The sequence below is a fragment of the Chanos chanos genome, chromosome 16 (assembly GCF_902362185.1).
Source record: "Chanos chanos chromosome 16, fChaCha1.1, whole genome shotgun sequence".
Lineage (NCBI taxonomy): Eukaryota > Metazoa > Chordata > Actinopteri > Gonorynchiformes > Chanidae > Chanos > Chanos chanos.
Window position 1 is genome coordinate 2,363,269 of NC_044510.1, and position 25,190 is coordinate 2,388,458.

Genomic DNA, 25,190 nt, shown 5'->3' on the forward strand with positions numbered 1-25,190 from the left:
CTCCAGAGGGTTTGGAGGTGAAGGTGGTGAGGTAGTTTGGTGACAGTGATGGGGGCAGTTTTTGACAATGATCCAGGACCTCAAAAAGCAGGTATCTGCTCTTACAGAAGGTAAATCAAAGTGTAGTCTGCTGGTTTAACTGGCTAAGTTCTGATCTGGTCACAGGTTATTCCTGTCCCAGCGCAAAGCCACACATCACCGACAGTGTCACTCACACGGAGCGCGTTGCACCCGGGCTGGGAACCACGTCATGAAACGGTGGATTGGATATCTCTGGGACGTGCAGAAAACATGCAGCAGGTGGCATTTTCTGTCAGTATGGGGATAAAGAGACACCATACTCTTGCAACACATACCTGAGATGAGTTTCAATGTACTAGCAAGTCAGGAGGACACACCAACAGCTTTCCCAGTGGCTTCAGTCACTCTTTCCCAGTAGAGAGTGGCTGAGGGATGCTGGGAAACTGTGGAAGGAAATGGACACACAACTGGGACAAAAACCACAGAGCCGATGTGGTTACACTGGCAGGGAGGGGATTTGAACAGCAAGCTGGAACTCATGAGGGAAGGAGGAGAAAGATGGTTCCTGGACATGGAACTGTTTAGACCCCTCTTGCATGAGGAGGTACTGGTGTGAATTCACGGCGAGGAGCGTAGAACGGAGCAGCTGGTCCAGGCGTTCGGGGAACGATAGATGCTAAGCCTGTCTTTCACACAGAAAATCCATCACAGGAAGTACAGAGGTCAAGACATTTGAGGGCCCGAGCCAGAAAACTTCAGACAAAGTAAACCGAGGCATAGGTGGATCACTGAAAGCAACTGGAATTGGCTAAAGGTGCTTAAATCATCTGTCGTCAGTAGTGACAGACCAGGTGGAAAAGTACAAGTAGAAGTACTGCTACTAAAAAAAAAAAAAAAAAAAAGTAATCTGAGTTAAAGTATTCCTCCTAAAAGTATTTAAGTGAGAGTAAAATAGTCACTCATTTACAATGTACAAAAACGGTTATCAGTTTAATTCTACTGAGAGTACTTTTTGTCTTGGTAACACTACTTCCACTTGTACTTTTTGAACCCCTGGTGGCAGAAGAATGAGGGTTCATCTTCCAGCGACTGCCTCTGAATTCTTTTTAAGAATTTCATATGAGGAGGATGTTCTCGTACAAACTTAATTACAATATTGACTCTAAGTGTCTAGTGTTTTCATTCAATCTACATTAAGGGAATGTTCCTTCTAATGTTTTAACAGCGTGAGCAAACTCACTACATCCTCAGCCACGCTCTGGGCACTGAAAAGCAAAATTAAACGTGCGCATTTTTAAAACCACGCATTTTAAAAACATGCATTTGACCCTCCTCTTTTCAGAGCGTTTTTCTATCCGTTCCATTTTTATAGGCTCTACTTCAACAACCCATTTTCAACACCAAACCTATCTTACGTATCTTCTATCCTGTTTGCCACGGCTCGAATACATCTTGTAACAGCGCTTTTCAGTATAACTTCTTTCAGTACACCAGCGGTCAGTGGTACTAACAGGTGAGGGGTATAAAGCGCTGAAAAAATAAGCCTCCTTCCCCTTTAAAACCCACCTTGGCTAACATGGAGAGCCGCTCCAGAGCAGCAGATGGTGTATGTTCATTTAGATGATAATTTATCTGCACAATGTCCAGTGGCCCTTTTCAAGAGAACGCATCATTTTGGCGACCCTCTCCCCCCTCCCGCTTAACAGAAAGCTCGCCCTGAGCGCTCCTTTACCCACATTGTCATTGCTGTGCATAGAAACCGGAAATTAAGTCTGAATATTCAAATCATAAACTGTGCAATAGGTCTATTCAAAACAAGTCTTTTTTTTTTTTTTTTTTTTTTGCTTATTTGTTTGTTTGTTTTTTGATAACGTAATCTACATCTGGCTCTATTTCCGAGGAGCTGCCACATATTTCCATGTAACAGAGGTTTGAAAAAAATGAGGAAGAGGAAGCCGTATCAATACGCAGAAATGACCTTCCCGCTTCACAGTTCCAACGTTTTTTGCTGTTCTTTTTTTCGCATTCAGTGGTTCCGAAGTGAAAAACAGACCCGATCCCCCATTTTGTCTAACGGGCCCCGTATGTTCGACCCACTAACACACTTTTCATGGTGTTCTTCCATTGGGGTGACGGAAGTGTGGGCGGGGCCTTGGCGGTTCAAAACAAGAATCAGTAGTTCCAGGATCGACGTTTGTTTTGATTTCTGATACGTAACCTTAATGTTGTGCTGTAGGATTACTCGGTCATTTTAGTGTTACATTACGCTCACATTCGTTGTGACAGGACGACGATGTGGTATACTTTCGGCTGTGCGGTGTTTATGTTCAAAACGGTTTCTGATTTCAACACTCTCCTTGTCTGAACATTTACATTTGTAAAGAATGGATAACTGAACACCCGGTTATAAATGTGGTGGGCGCCAAAGAAATCATCCAAATTCGCTGTTGAAGAGGTAAGAGAAACAACAAAGAAACTTGTGAGTCGTATGCCTCTGTTACATTGTTTGGAGAGGGAACTGGGTTCAACAACAGTCCCGCCCATGTCGCATATTCTGTTATTTGCAGCAAAGATTCAACAAATATATTGTTTTGTGTTATGTGATGTCAGTTTGTCGAGTGTGCATTTGATGAAATAGTGTTAGTATTGTTTGCCCCAATTTTGCAAGTAATCAACGTTACTGTTCAGCAGATTCACGAAATTACAGCCTGATGTTTTTGTGTTGGTTTTCCAACTTCCTCGCATAAGCACCATTCTGTGTATGAAGGAATACGAAATCGGGGCGATAAATGTTCAGTTAAAGGAGTGAGCTCATAGCTGGTTTTGGGCTGAATCTGTTTTCCTTTAATCAATATCATGTTACTTTATAGCATCTTGGGCATGATGTTGTTTTGCGACTCGGTGTGTGCAAACGACCAAATATTTGTTACTTGAAGCAGGTGTTCTTAAGTGCAAATTTTAGCGCCAAGCACTGGCTAAGCTCCCCCTGTCAAACAGAATATTTTATGCTATTTTAACAGCATATATCTCCGCCAGGTGATCCAGCCCATAGGGGAGTCTGGCTTACGCCATTACAATGAAGTTCTTTGGTTCAGAGGAGAACCAACGGCTGGAAAACTTGCTGGAAGGGACTTTGGCCAGGGAAACGCGACTGTGGAGATCGCCAGTCCTCAAAAACGGTCGCATCCAGGTTGTTCTAGCAAGATATTTTGCCAACTCCGTCTCGTTTTTGTCCGTCATCGCTACTTCATTCTTAACAGAAGCCGTGTGTTTCCTCGCAGGGTACCGATATAATCCCATCCCAATACCAGGAGGTTATTTTATGGCTGCGTGAGCTATGCGTAATGTTCCAGTTCTGTTCGGACACTTTTGCGATGGGAGTCTGTGTTCTCAACAGACTTTTGGCAGCTGTGAAGGTTAGCAACTAGCGTATTATCATTTCAATCTGCAAAACTGTGTTGAACATGTAAACTGAAAAAAAAAAAAATTCCACCTGGTTTTTGCAGGCCCAATCCAAATATCTCAAGTGCATTGCCATCACCTCATTGATTCTTGCTGCCAAAATTAATGAAGAGGATGAGGTAAGATTATGGATTTGATTTCTCATTAACAAAATATACACAGTCTTACATTTCAATAAAACTATTCAAAATATGGATGAATATTATTAATGATGCATGCATATGACAAAGGGACTCATAAAATACACTCAAAGCGTAACCATAGTTAGTTTGATTTATTGGTTTCTTTAATGTCTGTCTTTTAATAGGTCATCGCACCTGTCAAAGATCTCTTGGCACAAAGTGGATGCAACTTCTCTACGGGAGAGATTCTCCGCATGGAAAAGATCATTCTGGACAAGCTGCACTGGGACCTCTACACAGCAACACCCATTGATTTCATTCACATCGTAAGTCACAGCAGTTTGACCCCAGCCTTTTCTTCACTTCGCTTCAAACTAAAAAACAAACAAACAAACAAACAAACAAAAAAACAAACCCCACAGTGGTACAAAATGCACAAGAGGACACATCAAGTCTCATTTTTCTTTCTTTTTCAACGTAGCTATTGCGAAACTTACCAAAATGGAATCTTGGTCCTTAAAAATTGTGCACCAATCAGACTTTTATTCATCCTGAGCCACGAGAAAGACTGACAGGCCAGAAGGGACTAATTTAGTGATCACGCTTGGCACCTTTGGTGAGCTGTCATCAAGACAAGGAGCTAAGTGTGATGTGTAAATGACCAAGGCACAACTCTGGCTGTTATGGGTAAAGCAGACAGGACACCCCTGCTTTGGGGGGAGTCAGAGAAGGGGGGGCATTCAAGCTTCAGTTTTTTTGTTTTTTTTTTAAACTCGCTACACTCAGCCTTACAGATAAAGATTGGTGTTAAAAAGCCTCAGATTATCCAAAACCTCTCTAGAGAGAGGACTTTTCAGCGGTTGTTGGCACTCAGGCAATGTTGACATTTCTCATGCAGTATGTTCTCTGCTCTTGTCAAATTAAATTGAACATTGTGCTAGCACAGGCCTGGAAAACAAGCTCAAGATTAGATAACACACCTGTGTTTTTGCATCAACAAACTGAAGGTATTACCAAACTACAATTTTTTTTTTTTTTTTGTTAATGGAATATCTTAGAAATGACTTTATGTGGCGATTTAGCCTTGGCACACAAGAGAAATGCTATCTATGGAAATCGATTACCCGCGACTGGCCTTTTATAAACATTAAGAACTCCCGTTAAAGAAAACCCATTTAAAAAGGTATCTCTGTGATCGGAATTTCTCTACATTTCAAAATAAACGCTATCTTCATATACAGACAGAAATGAAAATGAATTCTTAATATCTATATAGACATATTCTTTCATCGACAACCCTTCAAACAAAAATACTGCTATTTGTGAAATGAAAGCAGAAAAAAAATCTATCATTAAAAAAATACATTTACGTAACATTTCTCAGATAAATCTCCAGTGTTTGACAGTACACTCCCAGAAGGGGACCATGAGAGTAATCTGAGTCTACAGTGGTCATATCTCACACAGATTCAAAGTATGCATCTAACCCTAGGGGAAGATACATTCCCTTTCACTACATGTCTAAGGCTGAGCCCCTAATCCATAATCCCATTTTCATAATCACCATTCTCACTTCTTCAATATGTAACTCTTTCCTGAAACACATCACACACCCTTCTCTCTTTGTTTTAACAGCATGGCTTTTTTCGGAGAGGAGCATGACCAAACGTTACCGTTAACGACACGTGAGGGAGTGAAAAAAAAAAATCGTTTGGCGTACACAATAACAAGAACTTCAGGGTAGTTGGAGTTACAGTAACTATGTCTCTGAGAAACCATACGAGACATGAACACACCACAAAGAGAAGCATTGCAGCCTGACTGAGAATCAGAAAACGTTTGTCGTGACCAAAAAAAAATGAGGCGACGGTGAAACGGACGAACAGATTTAAGAACAAAGAAGAATGAACTCCGTCCCCCCAGTTTGTAGTTATTGTTAAGAGTGGTAGTTGACAGTGGCTATGTTCCAGTCTGAGACTCTGAACGTTTACGTTGGTTAAATCTTTTTTTTTTTCGATTCGCAGTTTCACAGCCTGTTGGTGTCTGGACATCCTCGGCTTCCGTTCGTCCTCTCTCAGAAAAAACCGGGCTTCCAGCTGGAGCTGTGGACCAGGCAGGTGCAGCATTGTATGGGGTTCCACCAGTTCTGGCAATTCAAGGGCTCCACGTTGGCTTTGGCCATCATCACTTTGGAGTTGGAGAGATGCACCCCCGACTGGTTCTCGCTTTTTACCAATCTGCTGAAGAAAGCACAGGTAAGCGTCAAACAGGAAATGACATCAGGAAGGGGGGTGGGGGGGGTCACCTCATAGAGTGGGGAGGTTAATAATGCAGAGGTTTTTTGTCTTTTTGGGGTGTGGTTTTGGTTTAATTTATAAAACACTGTTTCTGTTTTTCCAGGAGGTACGCAAACTATTTGCGTTATCAGAAGACCTGATTGTATTATTTCACACACTATGGTTTAGGCTATGATTTGATACCTTGGCTATGATACCAAAAGGAATCTGGGAGCAGTCTGCAGTTAAAATATCTATGTGTGTACATAGATATTTTTGAATATTATGCAAAGTTGACTGACTCTAATTCTGTCGGTTTTACTGCAGAGCTATTCCACATTCTCCAACCTACGCTAGGTTTAAAAAAAATTGCTGAAGATACTAGTTTGGTCCTCAGATACTTTGGAAGTTCAATATGTTTTTGTGGGTTTTTTTTTTTTTTTTTAAACAAAACATTTATTGTCTGTTATAGATTGAGAGTACAGAGTTTATCCGTTGTAAGGAGACAGTGGATGAATACCTCACGAGTCTGGAGCTCTCCGTGCCAACCAACGCGGTCTACATCTTAGACACCACCAACCTGTGCTTTCGAGGCTACGGCATGGAGGAGGAGAAGAGAAAGTGCGTGAGGCAGCCCTGGTCGTTGGCAGGGAGGGGCGGGGGGAAGAGAAGCCGCGGTGAAGGCGATGTGGACGAGTTCTATGACGGTTTTGAGCACCTCTATAACGAGGGGGTGGGCACGGAGGCGGTGCACAGCGGCCCCATAGACCTGTGCTTGTCTGGCCAGGAGAAGGTCCTGTCCTGCCCCCCCCTCCAGCCCCCCACTGCCTGATAAGCTACTGAGCACTTCATAGCTCGAGCCAGAGAACTGAGATTGAGAGCGAGGACGACTATGTCCATTCCAAAAAAAAAAAAAAAAAAAAAGATTATTCCCTCTTTATGAGTTCAGCACTTTGATATAGTTTTTTTTTTTTTAAACTTTATTTGTATTTTCACTTTTTTTAATCTATTCTTTGCTTTGACATGTTTATTTCATGTGTTACTTACGATTGCTAATATTACAGAGCGCTTAATTGAGTGGACAGGTTGTGGAACAGGTTGAGTTTCATTTTCGTTACGGTTCATATTTCAGTCAGTATGCCTCTCTTCATGAACTACCAATAACATTCATATTATTTGATTTTTTTTTTTTTAATACATTGCTTTGGTATTTCATAGCACTGTCAAAAAATGATAAATACCACAATGTGAAAGCTTTCATGTCATGTTTAATGTTACTTTCCATTGTGATTTTGATTTCCAATGTGAATGATCAGTGGATGAATATTGTTTCTGAAAAGGCAGCTATACCTTTTATAACATTCCAAATAATGCTTGGAGAGCTAAAGAGCACAGCCTAATATTAAAATAATGACGTCTTTCATTTCAGTGACATTTCTTTGAAAATCTAAAATGCACTGGTTTTGTGTTTCAGTAAAAGGGTTTTTTTTTTTGGCATTAGGATGTCTTATTGATGTTTTATTAAACACCACATTTGAGTAGCATTATTTTATTTATTTATTTATTTTCCACAAGGGAGAAGATCGTGTAAACACATACATGTAGGTCTGTACGGTTCTTTTTACAGTATTGACATAACCAGGGGTGGTGCTCAGTCAGGGGAAAACACCGTGTGGAACCGTGGCCTTATGGGTAAATTCTGTGCGGTTCAGAGAGTGATGACACACTGTACACGAGGAGAAAACAGCGTTCTTTCTGACGCACGTGACAGCTTTGGTCATGCGTGAAACTCTTGAGGTGAATTCAAACTCGTTCCTGACAGAAAACAAGCAGGAGACGCGTTTTCTCTATGAGAAGTGGTTAAGGTCAACATTTTAACATTGTTCTTTTTTTTGGAGGGAAGATAAACTCCTTAAGGAGTTTTTGTTCTGCCTTGACTTGAAAGCTCTTTTTTTGAGTGTTAATTTAACTGGCTAGCTTTCTTTTTAAACACGTGATAAACATGTGATAAAATCTTGAAAGCTTTCCCTTCATCTGATACATTTTCTCCTTTAGTCTAAAACACAGAGGTATACTTTGGCGGGACTCTTTCAGACAGGCATATACGACACTCTCTGTCCTTTCAGCCTAACACTTAGTGAAGGACTAGATGGCCTTTAGAGAGAAGACAGAGGGGTTTTGTTTAAAGGGTTTAAATGTCTTAGGGGTGTGGCTGTGTGTGGAAAGGTGGGCTGGAAGGGACAGGGTACATCTAAAAAAAGACTTAACATTTTAAAACCTGGGACCTTTTGGTACTAAACAGACTTGTTATTAAAAGGAATACTATCAGACTGTATTTGCTTAAGGCTTGCGTTCTGTTACAGTGAATTAAAGGCCCACTTGCATATAAAAATAGAAGAGCAAAGCATAGTAGTAACAGAAAAAGAGGTTAGATCAACAGACTGTCCCTTTTTGCACAAACAGGTGTTTCCAGTAGGAGCAGACAAGTCTGAGTCCACTGCACAGTCAGTGTGCTGTTACTAGGGAGAAAATATCTGCAGTTAAAATAGTCTCTCTAAGACTAAGAACTACCACGAGTGAGTTTGGCAGCGAGTGTAACTCTGCCTCCACGGGGACTTTATGGTCCCAGTTTTCATTCTGTATTTAGAAAAAAATAACCTCACAGTGCTTTTGTTAAATAGGTTCTGAAGCTGAGTTACAGCGATAAACAGTGCAGGCTAGCATTACCATCAAGTGCAGCATTAAAACGTCATTCAGATAGATGAGTGTGTGTGTATAAATGTGTGTTTGTATTTAATATACCCCTGAATCTACATTCAAATGCAAAATACAAAAGAAATCCCAGCTCTCAAGGAACACAAGAGGGGAGTGTTTCGATTTATTTTCCACTGCCAGAGAATACAACTGTTCCTCCACTGTTTTGGTATTAACATTCTCACTGCTCTGGTCTTCATTCCTGTTACAGGCCCGGGTCAGGCTTCTGCCCTGAGTGGACAGTGGTCCGGTCAGGTGAAGGGACTGTCAGTCAGTCCCTTATCACTGGCTTACTGAATAACACACAACACTGCATGGACATCTGACATTTACAATACAAAACAGTCTCATTTGCATATCCGAGTCAAAAACAAACAAGCTATTAAAATACTCTAATACAAATCCTGCATAATGCGACAGCACCAAAACAAAAAAACAAAACAAAACATAACATCTTAACAGACTTAGGAATAGTTCATTTCAGTGGTACCTAGGTATATTTGCAAAAATATAACATATAAACAGGTGCTTTATTGCTGTTAGGCTATGCGAGTTATTTTGGGCTGAGTTTGGCTCAGATTTTAAACACTACTGTACATTATGGCAAAAAAGGTACTATGTAACATCACGTGGCTGACCACGTTGGCTTGCTATACTAAGAAAAAAAAAAAGAACACACTTCATTGGCTGTTCCCATCCCCAGGAAAAAAAAAATCAAAACACTGAGCAGAGAAGGTTCATGATCTTCACACTCTTCTGTCATAAACCATAACTGTGAGCCAAAAAAAACCCCCAGAAAAAACAACAACAACAAACAGGTCACAAAAAAATAAAATGGAAAAAAACACGTGTATAAAATGTCCAAACTACACTAATTAAACCTGAATGGTCCTAGTGAAGGAAATGGCCACACAATAAGTATGTAAGTTCCCACAATGCATCTGTGTGTGTGGCGTCCCCACAGTGTCTTTGGTCCGTTTACACAATGTCAAGATGGAAACAATGTCAGAACACAAACGCTGGCGTTTCTATGGTGATGGGAGACAAATCCACGTTCAGCCTGGGATGCTGTGCTCATAAATTAACTGAAAAGGAAAAACAAAGATGGCAAAAAATGTGACAAAATAAACAACCGAAGAAAAAAAAAAAAAAAAAGAAATTCTTTTGGGTGGAGGCATGCAAAATTACTTATGACATCACATGAATTTGCACAGAAATTTCAGTTAGAAAGTTTGCCTACACACGGAGCAATATCAAAAATACAAAACTAAAAGTCATGAGGTGGGGTACATTAAAGAACAACAAATAAATCTTTTCTCAACATCAAAGCAATGGGAAAAATGGAATGAGAATGGAATTCCAGGACTGAGGTGATGAAACAAAAAGACATTTCGTTAGTATGACATACTGACCAAGCAATTTCCCAACTAGACCTGAAGGGGGCGCCTCATGTCTAATTTCTATCTTCCTTAAAACAACACTGAATACTAATGCCAGAAATTTACTTAGGGAAACAAGGACACTTGGGATGAATCTGGTTTTATGAAGGCCTGCTTGACAGAACTCTACACGTTGTTCTAAGTCTGGATTTTCTGGTTCTCAGATCACTGTCAAATCATTTTCAAACCACTTTAAGGCAGCTGTAGACATTACAAATTATCTATACCAGCAATAGCTTCACACTAATAAACAATAATAAACAATAATAAAAATGCTACTATACACAAGATCACATCAGTGCAACATCAGCTCAGAGTCAAGGCACAAAATGGATGCACTGAGAAAATTCAACACTAAGGCATCTACTGCCTGTCACCACTAGATGGAGCCAGAGCCTTCCTGGATCATTAGGACCTGTAGCTTCATCTTGCCTGTCCCCAGCCAGTGGACCAGACTTTGGTTAGGTCTTCTCTGTCCATCATCAGTCGGTTTAATGCAACAGGCTTGTGTGAAATGAGAACACTAATGTCTCGTAGAGAAAGACCCTTCAAACGCTGTACCCAATGCATGCTCAGTGTCTCCACAAAGTTTTAGCACTTTTTTAGCATCTTCCCCTGCAATTTAGTCACCAACTGATACTACCCAGCCTAAAAAGTTACCCAAACAAAAGTGCCATACAACAGTGCCTACACACACACACACACACACACACAGAACAAAAAGGATTTGTGTGTTTACTGCAAAGACACAGGCATTAGAATACTGAGGTTAATAGTCCAAGAAGTTGAAAAACATCCTAACTGCACTTCAAGCCAATCAGAGTTATAAATCAGGCAGGATGTGAAGGAGGACACAGAGAGTGTGTGAGACAGGAGGGAGAAGAAAAGAGAGAGAATCGCTCACTTTTTCTTGTCCTTGTCTTTCTTCAGCGGCTGGGAGAGCGACAGGGTCTCTGCTGCCACCTTCCTTCTGTTGAACGCGTTCATTTCCTCCTCCAGGTCCCGCCTCTTCTCCTCAATCTTCTTCTTCTCGTCCTGGTGCATTCGCTTCAGCTGCTCAAACTTGTCATGTAACTGGAGGAGGCAGATTGATGGACAGACAGACAGATCAATAGGAGACCAGATCCAACCGTACAATCCCCAAGGTACTGTTATTATATTACACTCTGAGGCTGCAAAAAACATTACCGACTGATAAATCTGATACTATCTGCAGAAATGTTAACATAGTGTAATGCAATATTCATCTGATAAATTACGGATCACAGTTAGCGTGCAGGCTAACCATAACCCTTACTATTCCCAGTTATGTACATTACATTTCTCTACAGATATTTCAGATGTATGTTTCTCTGAACCTCTTTAGAATGACTCAAAGACCAAACATCCCAGAGACTATTCCTGGTGGTCTAATTTGTGCTTCCCTGTCTCTGCAGTGTCACTACACTTAACTTAGGGATTAAAAGAACTGATGTGAAAATGTTCTGATGAGCGTCTAATGAAAGGGGTGTTTGAGAGACCTGCCAAAAAGTGCTCAATGGGACACCATTCTCACCTCTCTCTCCTTCTCTTTGAGTTCTGCTTCAGTTTCCTTTACTTTATTGACAAACATCTGTCTCATCTCCTCCTCCTTCCTCTGCAGGTCACTCAGAAACTCTTTCCTCTTGGCTTCGTACGTCTCCTGGAGACTGAGGGGTGGCAGGACACAGAGCAGCAGGTTTACTTAACACACACCAACTTACTTAACACACACCAACTTAACATACACCAAACTCACCAACTTACTCAACACACACCAACTCAGGGTCAAAAAAAAAAAAAAAATCAATGGACCTCACAAACAGAATATGACTTTATCAATAAAAGGTATTAATTGTCGCCCGTAAGGAGGTCAAAAACTCTCTATTCAAAAAGCCCAAATCCAGCTCCTTCATAGTTTCTTTACCAGTTTGGCTGAATTTGTGCATAGTTCCTCATCTCTGAAAGGCGAATAACTCCTCCAAATTTCATGAAAATTCATCACGTAATTTCTCAACATTTTATCCACCTAATTAACCTGACCGCCCCTAAGAGTTCAGACTGCCATGGAATGCACTGGGCTAAAAGAACTTCTGGATGTTTCTAAGGAAAGGGCGCGTCGACCTACCTGAAGGGTTGGCTGTCGGGGTCAGTGTCTTTGAAGCCCATCTCCTCTAGTTTACAGCGTCTGTACAGCTCATAGTGTCTGGCATGGGTCTGCTCTCTCAGGTCCTCCATGTTTACCCTAATCAGCATCTCCCTCAGCTTCACAAAGTCACAGTGACTCTCATTCTCCACTGTAAACACAAACAACCTTTAACAAACATCAAAGCAACATCTGCCATCAAACCTATGTTATCAATGAGGTCCCCTCTCTTAGTCATGGTCCGTGTCACAACTTCACCACCATTTTACAACACAGTATAAAACTATATTCAGTCTTGCATAACGTCCTAACGGTCGACAATTCTACGCACAGTTCACAGCACACTCTAACTCACTGTCACCTGCTGTTTCAAAGACCCAAACATCCAAAAACATTACCAAGAGTGCTCCATGTTACTTAACGTTCATTTTATACAATGTGAAGGTCAGGCCATTTGTAACACTGGTATTTGTTTACAAATGGTCGACTGAACCGCATTTTTTCACTTGAAAGGACCGTGAGGGATGAGAGGCGGCACATTTGACCTTGGAATGAGATTGAACTTCTGGGTTGTAGAGACTAATGACCTTTTAAAAGGAGTAGCGATTAAGAAAGGAAGTTTTAATGAGAAGAGGAAACGGAGCGCCCTTCAAACCCACGCAAAACACCATCAACATTCTTTACACTCTAAAGCATTCCAGCAACTGAACTCAAGCCATCTGTTTCACAGGTCCAATCAGTTTTCCCCATACACACAGAGGGTGACACACAAGTCCAACCAGTTTTCCCATACACACAGGGGGTGACACATACACACCGAACAGAGAGAGAGAAAGAGAGAGAAATTTCAAGCAAGGGCAAGAATTCTGAATTTTCTCTCGCTCTGTCTCTAATCAGTCTTCCAAAACGGTTCAAATATACAGGGTGCAGCCATTGTGATAGAGAACCTTAGCAATTATTAAAAAGAGACTTCTATGCCCACAGGGCTCCTTTCAGTTCAGGTCAGATGTAGAACACCACTAAAGACACAGCACGACTTGCCAACTAGCCGAATGTGGAGCTAAACCGTGTGTGGAGATGCTAGTGAAGCTTTAGACAGCTAGAGAAGGACAATGGAGACCTCATTTCAACATTTCAGAACAGCTCCCCCAGATACTTCACAATTAGGGAGTGAACGTCCAAAACGGAACTCTAACCAATCGCTTAACGAGTTAGCCGTTAACTCTTGTGTACTCGGTAGTTAATGATAAAGCCAAACCTGCAGCAGCCGGTCAGTTTCCACACAGACAAACAGAACGGTCAAATGTTACAGGCGAGGCAAAATGGGGTTTTTTTTTGTTGTTGTTGTTGTTTTTTTAAATGAGCTGTGTCCTGTAACTAGCCAGACAGGAAAGTCTATTTGAAAAAAGGGAGTCATGCCGTGACTGAATTAGTTGTGCTTCTGGACATAGTGCATATATTATTTTAATGGATGAATTCTCACTCGCCCACAAACAGGAGTAACGGAGGATATTTCCTCCATCTAAACGTGACATTGGAGAGAAACACCGTCCCAGGGCGTGGTGTAGACTGAAACATCACATCAGACTACGCTGGAGATAACTGGACAAAATGCTCAAAATTACTTTCTCGGAAAACACTCAACAGGTCGTGATTACGAAAGGAAAATTTACTGTCGATTCTGATGGCGTTTTGTGGGGAAAAAAAAATTAAAATAAAAACTAAATAAATAACTAAATAAACAAACATGCTAACCGGATAGGCCTAAAAAGGTCTGTAAACAAAATCAACTGAAGGATAGCCTGATAAGAAGACTGTTTAGGTGGTTCAGGGAAACCGCTGTGAAATCAACGGGGAAGGAATTTGGGAGAGGGGTTCACGGACAGCCTCTGTGGACTCTTCTGGGCCGTAAACGAGAGAAAAAGATGTAGCGTCTGGTATGTAACAACTGCCTCCGTCGAATGTTCCAGCTGTGATCCCCTGAGCAATCCACTGACCCTTGACCCGTGTCTTAAAGGCCCCAAAGGGGGCCTGAGAGTTTCGAACAGGAAAAGAAAAAGAAATGTCACCCACTCTAAACACACAGGCCCAAAAATAGCAAGCAAGGGAGAAATACCAGAAGTCCCCGATCTCACTAACCATCTGGACCTTAGAGATTAGTTTACAAGATAACAATCTCAGATTCAAAAATTTATAGCACTCTCAGTCTTAAACAAAAAAAAAACCCCTACGACACCAAGACCTCTGTTCAATGTTTCAAAGCACTCGCAGAGACTAATTTCGTAGTGATATTGTTTGGTCACTGCAAGAACAGTAGTCCTGTACACTTAAAGGAAACATTGTGGTACAATACAGCTTTGGCACCAATAAAACCATGCAAAATGTGCTCTAAAGCTTAACCTAATATAGCAGAGTCTGAATCTGTTGTTATGATCTAATTTAACAGACTAATCAAAATGGTTCACATCCCTCAGAAAAAAAAAAAAGACAAGACAGAAAAATCGATGCCCTAACCGCTAAGATTTTTGTTTTAATTAAGTCTGATTGGAAGTGGACGTCTGGGCAGCTGATGTTTATTAACTTAGCTGGACAGTAAACTAAAAAGAAAAGAAACCAGTGGTGTGTAATGTGTTCTGATACACGAGACAGTTCCTAACCAGTGAGTGAGCACGGCATCACTGACTTGTATCTACCACTGTCTCCTGTTGCCACGTTGACGAATGGAGCTGTTTTCACACGACATCCGTCGTTAAAAATAGCCGTTAATCATTGTCCGCTGGGAGAGGGAGAGGGGGAGAGACTGAACATGCTACAGGATAATGGAAAGCTGGTCTCAAATAAAATCTTCAGCCAGGCTAATACATTTCACCAGTCGCCTGGTGGTTTTAAAATGCTTTTTTTTTTGTAAACTTGTTGCAAGTATGGAATGTATTCAGACTTTAAACTTGTTTTACTGCACTAGCTGACACTGGGCGTCTGATCCAATAGAACGATGGCGTTTCAGTAGCCTCACGTGCCAGTGTGACAGTGTGACAGTGTGACAGTGTGCTGTCTGAACTGGGGAGGGCTGACGGACTTTGGCGTCCTGGACTGGGTTCACAAAGCCAAATATTGTCCCTCGTGTGCACATCTGAGCGGACAGGATCCTGAGACTGAAGGCTAAAGTCAATGACCATTAATCAGGGCTGTCAGCAGGTTTAGTTAATATGAGCGGCTGAACATGGTGAGTTACAGGAGCAGGACTGTTATAGAGTGAATAAAAAGAGAGCACTCACCCTGGACGACCCCCCACGGGTACTGCCTGGCCCTCACCATCTTATTACCAACCTTCACCTCCTCCACGCTGCCCACCACAGCAAACGGCAGATGAGCCTGGAACAGTCAAAGAGCTCAAAGTCATATCTTTCTCTTCAGCCCAACTGACCTGGGATCAGTTCTCCCAGGTTTTCTAACTGTCCTGAGCCAGACAGAAACACTGACTCAGGAACAGCAGTTCAGAGTTGAACGTCTCCCGCAAAGTCAAATGGCAGCCTGAAGCCATGTGGACTTGGGTGTCTTTTCTTGCACTAATTTGCAGTATGAACTGATGGCTTAGAGAAATGACTGGGCCACAGTGTGTACAGAGTGTGATTTCCCGTAAGAAGACATTAAAAAAAAAAAAAAAGATACATCTTTGTGTCCGTTGTTAGTATCTCTGCCATAAAATATCCGACGCAGTGGGAACACGGTCGACAGTGATGAAAAATGGAAATACTCTGCGTGGTTTACTAGTGTAATTAACATATGGTTTCGCTCTTCTGAGAGGGGAGAACCGGAGGGGAAAGACAAAAAAAAAACAAAACCTTTGCCTCATAAGAAAGGCATCCTCAGCACACAGTTAGCTAATGATGTTTTTTTTTTTTTTTTTCCTTTTCCAGTATTTCAGTTTCTAATATACTTGTTCTGGACTGCTGTCACGAGTTTGCTGTCCCTCTTCAATGGCTTACTGGAAAAAAAAAAAAAAGTAAGTCCAACAGACAAAAAAAAAAAAAAGAGCCATTTAGCCAAACCTGAATCAGCTGGGTGGTGCACTCCATGCGGGCAGACACCCAGACACCACCAGGCACAGCACTAGCCTTCTGCAGGCCCAGACCTTAATACTGACAGGCCCCACTAGCTTAAACTGCCTCTGGTCCCTCAGCCTGTCACTCCTTCACATAATCTGACATAACGGCTTTGACTGAGCCCTGAACATAACCGGTGTTGTTGTTGTTGTTGTTGTTTTGATGAAAATATCAGACGTTTAAATTTAAATGGAAAAACCATTTGTGAAATTAGAGACTGACAGGGTTTGTGTGAAAATACAAATGCTTTGTCAAATGACTGACGCAGATACGTCAAATGTTTATTTAGGAAAATCTATATGAAAGTCAAATAAGTGAAGACGTTATTCTAGTCATGGGAAAAAGTTCCCTCGAGCCCACAGACAGCTAGCAGAGATCTGTGAATCACAGACATAATAACCCCGAGTGTGTCTACCCCTGTGTATGGCATTATACAGGGGTGGAGAGGAGGAGACTTACATTCATAGAGGAGTTGATTTCTGAGACGGCTTCATCGTCTGTGGGGAACTGGTAGATCTGAACTCCATTGCTCACCAGTTCACTCATGATTTTAATCTTAAACTTGTGTAGCTCACTCTTGGAGATTGTATCAGCTTTCGCAATAATGGGAATTATATTAACCTAGAGAGAGAGAGAGAGAGAGAGAGAGAGAGAGAGAGAGAGAGAGAGAGTTATTGCATCTGAACCAAAAAGCAGCTTTAAGCTTTAATTTCTGATCCGTCTCCACATCTGGTCTGTTTTCCATTAAACTGCCTCAAATCTTGGTTATATCATGCAAATGAGATTATGGTTGGGATGGAATGTGTTATTACAGACCATTCATAAAGTCAAAAGAAAAGTATGAGTATGAATAAGACTACAGAGGCCAGTATTACATCTTCCTGCTCTGTCTAATTCTATGGTTCAGCTCTAATAAATCAGACAAAAGAAAACTACGTTAAAGAAATAAAACAAATAAAACCACAAACAGAAGGCTTACAAGCTCATTACGGTTTAGGAGCAAAAACATAGATTTTATGAAATAAACGGAATTTACTGCTCTCTGGTTTTCAAGCCAAAATGACAGTATGGCCATCCAAGCATGTCCTTAATTAGACCGACAAAGGAGTGAAGCGTTTTACAGTGAAATTATGATACCGTGTAATGAATATCATCTCCAAGACAGTCTGTGCAATCCCTATGGCTTCAGAAGTCAAACTTTATGTTTTACTGTGAGTAACTTTTGAGTTTGAAATATGATTAATGGCCTTCGAAAGATAAAACCGTTGTGAGGAAGTTCAAACAGCTGTTTCTTGGTATGTGACTCAACGATTAACTGAAGTATCTATTCAAAAGCGTATCTGACTTCTCAGTCATCATATTAGCGACAGCCAAGTCCCTAGACTGTGAGATATCGGCCTAAATGGAACATTTATGGCCAAATGTGAGAGAGGACGTGTTTCCTGCTCGGAGAACGCACCCAATCAACAGCTGTCTACAGGACAGGAAGAAAAAAAAAATCCTTCTTTCCAAATAAATCGTTGCTCAATGGAAACCAACGTTGGTCAACATAACACCAGAGAAACCGTTACAGCTTCCGAAAAAACAACACGACTCCTGCAAACAAGCTGTTGTATTTTTGAGGAATGTTTGCTGGTGCAGATTATTCATTTCCGAATATCTAAAGACTACCATTCTGCTCTGCTATCGAAATACAACACATCCATTTATACTGGTGATGAGGACTTTGTGAGCACTGTGGGACGTTTGTTGGTAAATGCATGCAGCTCTTACATACCAGTTAAAGAGCAAAAACATAGTCAAAACATGCTTAAAATTCACGTATGGTCTTTGTTTGTTGTGTAATTTGATGATCTCCCCAGCAAACAACAGTGCAGACCTCGCCTTGTGAAAGCCCAGAGTGTTTTAATCTGCCTGTTGGCATCGCTTTAAAAAAAAAAAAAAAAAAAACAGGGCCAGACTTCCCAGGCACTGGATCTGTTAGGCATCCCCATCCCGTCTTTTCCCTCCGTTTTTTTTATTCATTTTTTTTTATTTGTCTGACACTCTATGCCCAGCGCTTAAAGGAAATGAAAAATTGATCGCTCCTTTTCCACCAGTTCAGTTGGAGGGAAGCCACTGCCTGCTGGTCTATACTTTCCATTGGCCGCACATCAATACTCGATGCAGTACTGAGGGTTTTTTTTTTCTTTTTTTTTTCACAGCCCAACACACTTGGCTCCCATGACTGTCAAATCCTCTATTTCCTGACTTCTCTCTCTCTCTTTTTTCTTTTTTTGTTTTAAAAAAAAAAATGACCTCTGATAGACAGTGTTTTTTTCCTATAGGGGTTATAGCACTCACATACCTTGCTATCCAGTTTCTTCATAGTGACTAGATCCAGGGACTTGAGTGAGTGGCCAGTGGGTGCGATGAAGTACAGGCAGATGTGAATTCGGGTGTCGTGGTAGTTGTAGAGGGAGCGTTTGATTTTCAGCTCTTCCTGTAGGTAGTTCTCAAACTGTGTGTCGATGTAGTCGACGATGGGTTTGTAACTGCCGTGGGAAGCAGAGGAAAATGGAAAAGGCTTTCATTTTAGCGTCTGTTTACATTTTCAAAACATGTAACTTTTGCTTATAGATTTATATTCAGTAAAGTATCTCATTTATGGTGTGTGTGTGTGTGTGTGTGTGTGTGTGTGTGTGTGTGTGTGAGTGAGTGAGTGAGTGAGTGTGTGTGTGTGTTTAAAAAGACATGGCCCATTCCATCTGTCCCCTGCTGCTCCAGGACAGAATGATGTAGTTGTGTAGGGCTATGCCATGACCGTGTTTACAATGCCTGACCTTTCCCTCCACTCCTCAGGGCCATTTTCCCAACATGCTCTTCACTTGCACTTTCAGGGCTCCCATCAGTTTGGGCTTTGATGAATGTGTTTTCTCAGCTAGGCCGACTTATGGCAGCATTCCACAACACAACCTACCAGGACCTCCCCCCCTCTCTCTCTCTTTCTCTCTCTCTCTCTCTCTCACACATCCTCTCTCTATCTCTTTCACACACATGCACACTTTCTATCCCTCACACACACACTCTCACACGCAATTTCTCTCTCTCTCGCTCGCTCTCTCTCTCTCTCTCTCTCTCACACTTTCTCACTCTCTCTCCCTCAGACTGCAGCTGTGAGATCTTGTGTTTGAAATAACAACTTCCTCTTTCCTTAAGCTCTCCGCCCCTAATAGACCTCCTCTGCGTCTTCTTCAAATGAATCACACCGATGTTATTCAGCTCATTTTTTACACGGTGCTCGCTTTCCGGGACCATCTGACCTTAAAGATGATCTGTAATCACGCTGACTCCAGCACTTACTCATTTCCTATTAATACATTTAGCTGACACTTACCCGGATAGACTGATAACATTATTGATATCAGAGGCCCCACGCCTCTGGTGCACCCTTGGAGTTAAATGTGTTGTTCACTGGCCAATCAGCAGATAGTAACCGAGCTAGACGCTCAAACCCACAGCATTCTGGTCACTGGACCACTTCCCTTGTCTGTAGGCCATTCCACATCACCCCTTTTTCAATGCATACATGACTGTATTCTGATGCTTTTGCTGGCAGGGTTTGTGTTTTTGGTTAAATTTACATGTGTACCTGTCTTCTTTGTTGATCTGGTCCCCAAAGCCCACGGTGTCCACTATAGTCAGCTTAAGGTGGACGTTGCTCTCCTGCAGGTCGTATGTCCTCGGCCTCAGGTAAACACCGTTCTGATAGTGACTAGCCTCTTCGTTTTCAAACATGGTGTTAAAAAGCGTGTTCATCAGTGTCGACTTGCCGATGCCTGTCTCACCTAGACAAGCAAAAGAGACAGAGAGAGAGAGAGACAGAGAGACAGGGAGAGAGAGAGACAGAGAGAGAGAGAGAGACAGAGAGAGAGAGACAGAGAGAGAGAGAGAGAGAGAGAGAGAGAGAGATGGGAAATTGACCACTCTCAGTTCCTCTGTTTTGGATCGAAGGTGCTTACTTGGCTGAGTGTAAGTACTCATGAATTGCTGCTTACCCACGCAAAGGATATTGAAGCAGAAACCCTGTGTGACCGATTTACTGACCAGCTGATCGGGCAGGCTGTCAAAGCCGACATGTCCACCCAAATTAAGGTTCCGTTTTTCTTCATTCTGTAAGACAGACAGACAAATTACAGTGTGTCAGCAGTCACGTGCACTGAAAAAAAAAACGGTAAATAAAGGAGTGTATCAGGAACAAAACGGAAAGTTTCTAAAGTTATACCAGTTCCCCATCCCAGCCAATTTACATAAGCAAATCCGAGAGGCCACAAAGTATCCCCGGGTAATTTTTAGCGTTAGCCCACACAATTCACAGATGGACGACAGCAAGTAAATTTAGCGTCGAGGACATTTCTGAGCCAAAAATGTCCTATATTTAAAGAATGACATTGCTAAACAGTGAAACGGTCCATATGCGCGCTCGTTTCAGTGGAAAATCAATCAAACAAACAAACAAACAAACTGTAGCATGCTGATCCACTGGCGTGTGGATTCAGCACCTTGAGATTGCTGTACCATCATAATACTTGCGGCCGGCTACAGACTTTCCCAGTAGGCCTGCATATTTGCTGGGTGATGTCAGTGGACAGAGCCAGAGCGAAGTGCTACTTCTAAGGCAGGCAGCGGTGCAACTATAACATGAGCGGCGCCCAAAGGAATGCACGCAGAAAAAACGTTAGCCCTGACTTTCAGAGTCGACGACATTAAGCCACATTGTTAGCGCGAGACCACGAACGCGACCGCCGAAGCCGAGCGTTCACCAGCTGAAGGAGAGCGGATTTCCACATCGCCTGAGACTCTGCTGTCTCAGGCGAAGATGCCCTCAAAGGTGTGAACTTCAATTTGAACGTAATGGAGGGGGGTGGGGGCTGCTTGAGTATAAAAAAAAAAAGGTTCCGCTTTCGTGAGACAAATTTATCTAAACCGATCATTCTAGGTGAACTTTTGAATTTAGCGTCCCTGCCGCTCATGCTGTTACCATCTGGCAGTCTTTTCCCTTCACACTACATATGCATTTGAAGAGTCTGGTTGAAGCAGACATTTACAAAACATCCTATGCACTAAAACAGCACTTTACATACATGAAAATAAATCCATATAATTTTAGTGTTCCTAAAAAGCTCAAAACGTCAGTTAGGTGGAGTCTCTGTGTGCCGTAGGTGCTTCTTTATTAAACAGTCATGATAAATGCAACACACACCAAAAAAAGAACAAAAAAACACTCCCCAATCACGTCATAAATTTAAAATACTACAATACAGCCACGCCTACATCTGACATGTGTGTCGTTCTGAGGGATTGCTGAAAAAGCCAAAGGGCCCTGGAGACTGTCACTCCCCAGACAGATGGATGACGAAGCCTCCAGCAGAGCTGACCCGATCCAATGCAGTGAACTCATTTCCAGACACACCTGAGATAAGCGTGTGCGTGCATGTGTATGGTCCTCTGGGTGTGTGTGTGTCTGTGTGTACCTACGTGTGTGTGCGCGCTTTGGTGAACTGACAAAACACTCGGCCTGGCTGACAGACGGCTGCTGCTGGCAGCGCTTGTCGGCTAACGGCAGGAGACGAGCGTGCTTTCAAAAACGCAGATGGCTGCCGCGATTTGGTCATCGCATGGCACCATCCATTTCCATGAAAAAAAGGAGAGGGAAGAAAAAGAAAAGAAAAAAAACAGCATATCTGTTCTTTTTATCAACACAGTGTCACGCACATAGCTCTGTAACTGGTCTGGCAATAGTCTGTCTGGAGACAGTCAAGCCTTTTTTGTCGGTAGTGGCAGTTACGTCGTCAGGATCCATTCTGTGTCATTGGCGCTCATTGTATTTCACAGACGTGACATAAAGATGCTGAAATTCACTCCACAAAAATGAGTTTGACTCAGCTTAGCCTGATTATGCTGAATAATATCAGCGTGAAGCCAACTGTGAGCATTAACCACAAGACAAACTGTCACTAAACAAAATCTACTGACATAACACTTTACACAACAGTGTTCGGCACGTTAGACTTGGCTGAGTAGCGGAACCTAAAGGCAGCCCATTCATTACAACAGTATGGGAAATGTAAGGAGACAGCATGTATTGACAGTAATGTCCATTCCCCTGTTTAAAAGGCCAGTGAGCAGCTCTGAACTTTTTCATTCTCTCAGTTATATAATAAGAGCCAAAACAAGCCTTCATGGCACAATAGGATCAATACACAAACTAATCAAAAACATTGATCGGTCTTGACATGCGTGCCTTTGAAGCAAAGTCACGGGCCCAGTGCTGGTTCTGTTCAGCCAATATCTCAGCTCAAAACACATAGTTACAGTCCCTTCAACATACAGGCCTACATTTTCCCCACCAAAAAAAAAACAACAAAAAACAGGACACACGTTATAAACAGTGCATTCCTGATAACATCCAATGAGAGAGCATCATCCTGCAAACAGAACTGTCAAACTATGCAGTGGATTATGAGACAATTATACATTCACTGATTATCAATACAGTTTTGAGAAATGCAAAACATCATAATAATATAAGATGACCACAAAAACAAAAGAAGAGATACAAAATCAATGCGGGGTTAGTCTATGCATGGTCACGTTCACAGTAGTAAAAACAAACAAGAGAGCTACTAAACAGGAAACACCAATGCCGTTACAGTAACTAAAGATGTATTACTTACAAATAGTAATTACATTACTGACAATATGCATGTAAAATCAGAAACGGCCATAAAAGCCTAACCACTGCTCTCAGATGTTTCTGAAGTCACAGAGACGGTTCAGCTGAGTCAGAGGAGACAATGTGATTAAAACCAGAGTGCATCTTCCAGTAGGGACCGGAGAAGTCTCGACAAATTGTCGCAGACAAACAGCTCTTGTTTGTGTTCGTTACTCAGTAATGCGGGCCCAAACGAAACCGCACAATGGAGGCCTGCTTGGGCTGTCACCTCGCACACCGCCCGAAAAAAAAAAACCCACTTGAACTCAAGACTCCAGAGGAGACGACACCTATCACACATAAACTGCAACCGCCGCTACCTCACCACCAAGACACACTCTCACACAACTTTGTCTTTCTGACCACTGCATGTCACAGTTTATGTCACCATCACATAATCCTGTCACTCACGTCCTGCAGTTCCTCTATGCCTGAGTCCCTCTGAGAGCTTTTTTGCATCACACGCTGGTAATCCACTTATCCTGTCAGCATAGCACTCACCCTCCTTTTCAACAAGTGCTAGGCCTCTCTTTCTGGAGAGTTGCGAGTTAATCACTCTTGTTGATCCTGGGTACATTCTGACGGCTCTTACACTCCCCTGGTCTCTGTCAACACCGGCTTTTGAATTAAGTGCCAGTGTTTGTAAGCTACTCTTCTCGGCTGTGGCGTCTGGTACGGGTGATATTCCCCAGACTACAGGTGCCGGGATTGAATGAGACTTAATGTCACTCTTCATTAATTAACAGTTATGGTCAGTTTAGTTTCTCGGGGCGACTGAGTAATATTTGCAGACCGAATTTTCAGTCAACACACATGCGTTTACTTTCAGGGCGTGCGACAGGAAAACGCGGGCAACACAGTAGCAACTGAAGCTTAAAATCATCCACAATTCAATGACAGTTCTAATTCTACTGTGCTGTCAACAGAGTTATATCCCTGTATCGCTTCTCAGGTTTCTACGAGAATAGTATATATACAAGAGCGTGATATATCCTCATGAATATATCCGTGACAGACGACATAATCTAGGCTACTAAATCATTTATCTCCGGTAGACTTTTACATGATTTGAAGACTACGCAAGTGAGTGCAAAATGAAATCGTGCTTTAGACGCCCATGTAAACAACTATATGTTAGCGATAGACGTGTTCCTCAACACATGACAGACTGCATTCGTAGAAGTATAGTACATGTCCAGGATGTTTCCAGTAACATCTAACACCACGCTTTCTTTCAAATGAGTCCATTAAAAAAAAACTTATCTGCAAATAGAATAACAACTCAGGACACGCCAAACATACATCAGTTTCTGTCTGTTGTATAAAGGAGCTTGTCGATAGACTCCCTGAGGCTAACTGGAATAGCAAGTTAGCTTACAAGCCAGACTCACTGGAGAGGAGAAATTCATTAAGTGCAGCACGTAAGACTACAAGCAATGTATCAGCGAACACTGGGAAATGAGCGAAAATGTACTTACGGAAAACACATCAACATCCGTGGCAGCCATGATGCGGAATGTTTATTATAATGCCGATCTGGGCGAAACGGAGCTTCCCTCGTCTCACTCTCTCCGTAGGCTGACACACTGGAATGAACCCACTGCTTTCAATATGGCTACTTCCTGGAAACTCCCACTTGGTTCAGGAATGCCTTTTTTCTGCCGTTCACAAGCCAAGTCACGATAATGCTCCCTAATAAAGATGCATGCAAATAATAATCACATCGCCTCTCCAAAAGGATAGCCTACGTTACAGCTGAGCATTACAGAATGCACTGAGAAATGATTTTCTGTACCGTTCTCACGAATGTTGACGGGATTTGTAGTTTTACAACACGAGCACTTCTCCGTGAATTTATATTGAATTTAACTGTTTATGAAAAAATCAAGTTGCCTTTCTAGACATACACGCATACAGGTTATGACAGATTTAAAGAGTAAATGAGGGTGGTAGCCTATATTAAGATACCCAAAAGAAAAAATCCCCTTAAAGACATTTTATTACCTCAAGAAACCAATGTAGTTCCATCCCCTCTTCAGTCCAACTATGCATATATTATTCAAATTTTCCCCACGTGGTCACTATCCCCGGAAAC

At 42.0% G+C, this 25,190-nt stretch overlaps 2 protein-coding genes across 2 annotated transcripts; one reads left to right on the forward strand and one right to left on the reverse strand.

Annotated features, from left to right (window-relative positions):
• The first annotated feature begins 2,414 nt into the window (after nucleotides 1–2,414).
• Nucleotides 2,415–6,713, forward strand: ccni2 (cyclin I family, member 2). The gene is made up of 7 exons (XM_030793864.1): nucleotides 2,415–2,476; nucleotides 3,058–3,211; nucleotides 3,303–3,437; nucleotides 3,528–3,602; nucleotides 3,791–3,931; nucleotides 5,630–5,860; nucleotides 6,354–6,713. Exons 2-7 carry the CDS (start codon nucleotides 3,098–3,100, stop codon nucleotides 6,711–6,713), a joined length of 1,056 nt encoding a protein of 351 aa, XP_030649724.1. The 5' UTR covers nucleotides 2,415–2,476; nucleotides 3,058–3,097.
• A 2,789-nt stretch (nucleotides 6,714–9,502) lies between these two features.
• Nucleotides 9,503–24,659, reverse strand: septin8a (septin 8a). Its single transcript, XM_030793537.1, has 10 exons — nucleotides 24,574–24,659; nucleotides 20,379–20,493; nucleotides 19,973–20,168; nucleotides 18,689–18,875; nucleotides 16,801–16,962; nucleotides 15,514–15,610; nucleotides 12,221–12,389; nucleotides 11,630–11,762; nucleotides 10,979–11,148; nucleotides 9,503–9,720 (listed from the first exon to the last, which is right to left on the reverse strand). Exons 1-10 carry the CDS (start codon nucleotides 24,601–24,603, stop codon nucleotides 9,717–9,719), a joined length of 1,263 nt encoding a protein of 420 aa, XP_030649397.1. The 5' UTR covers nucleotides 24,604–24,659; the 3' UTR covers nucleotides 9,503–9,716.
• Between the last annotated feature and the right edge of the window lie 531 nt (nucleotides 24,660–25,190).

Coding starts and splice junctions, on each gene's coding strand:
- ccni2 (XM_030793864.1), top strand. CDS start 3,098: ATGAAGTTCTTTGGTTCAGAGGAGAACCAACGGCTGGAAAACTTGCTG. Junction 3,603..3,790: donor AAATTAATGAAGAGGATGAG/GTAAGATTATGG, acceptor GTCTTTTAATAG/GTCATCGCACCTGTCAAAGA. Junction 5,861..6,353: donor ATCTGCTGAAGAAAGCACAG/GTAAGCGTCAAA, acceptor TGTCTGTTATAG/ATTGAGAGTACAGAGTTTAT.
- septin8a (XM_030793537.1), bottom strand. CDS start 24,603: ATGGCTGCCACGGATGTTGATGTGTTTTCC. Junction 20,169..20,378: donor CTTCAATATCCTTTGCGTGG/GTAAGCAGCAAT, acceptor TTGCTTGTCTAG/GTGAGACAGGCATCGGCAAG. Junction 18,876..19,972: donor CAGATCAACAAAGAAGACAG/GTACACATGTAA, acceptor TTCCCACGGCAG/TTACAAACCCATCGTCGACT.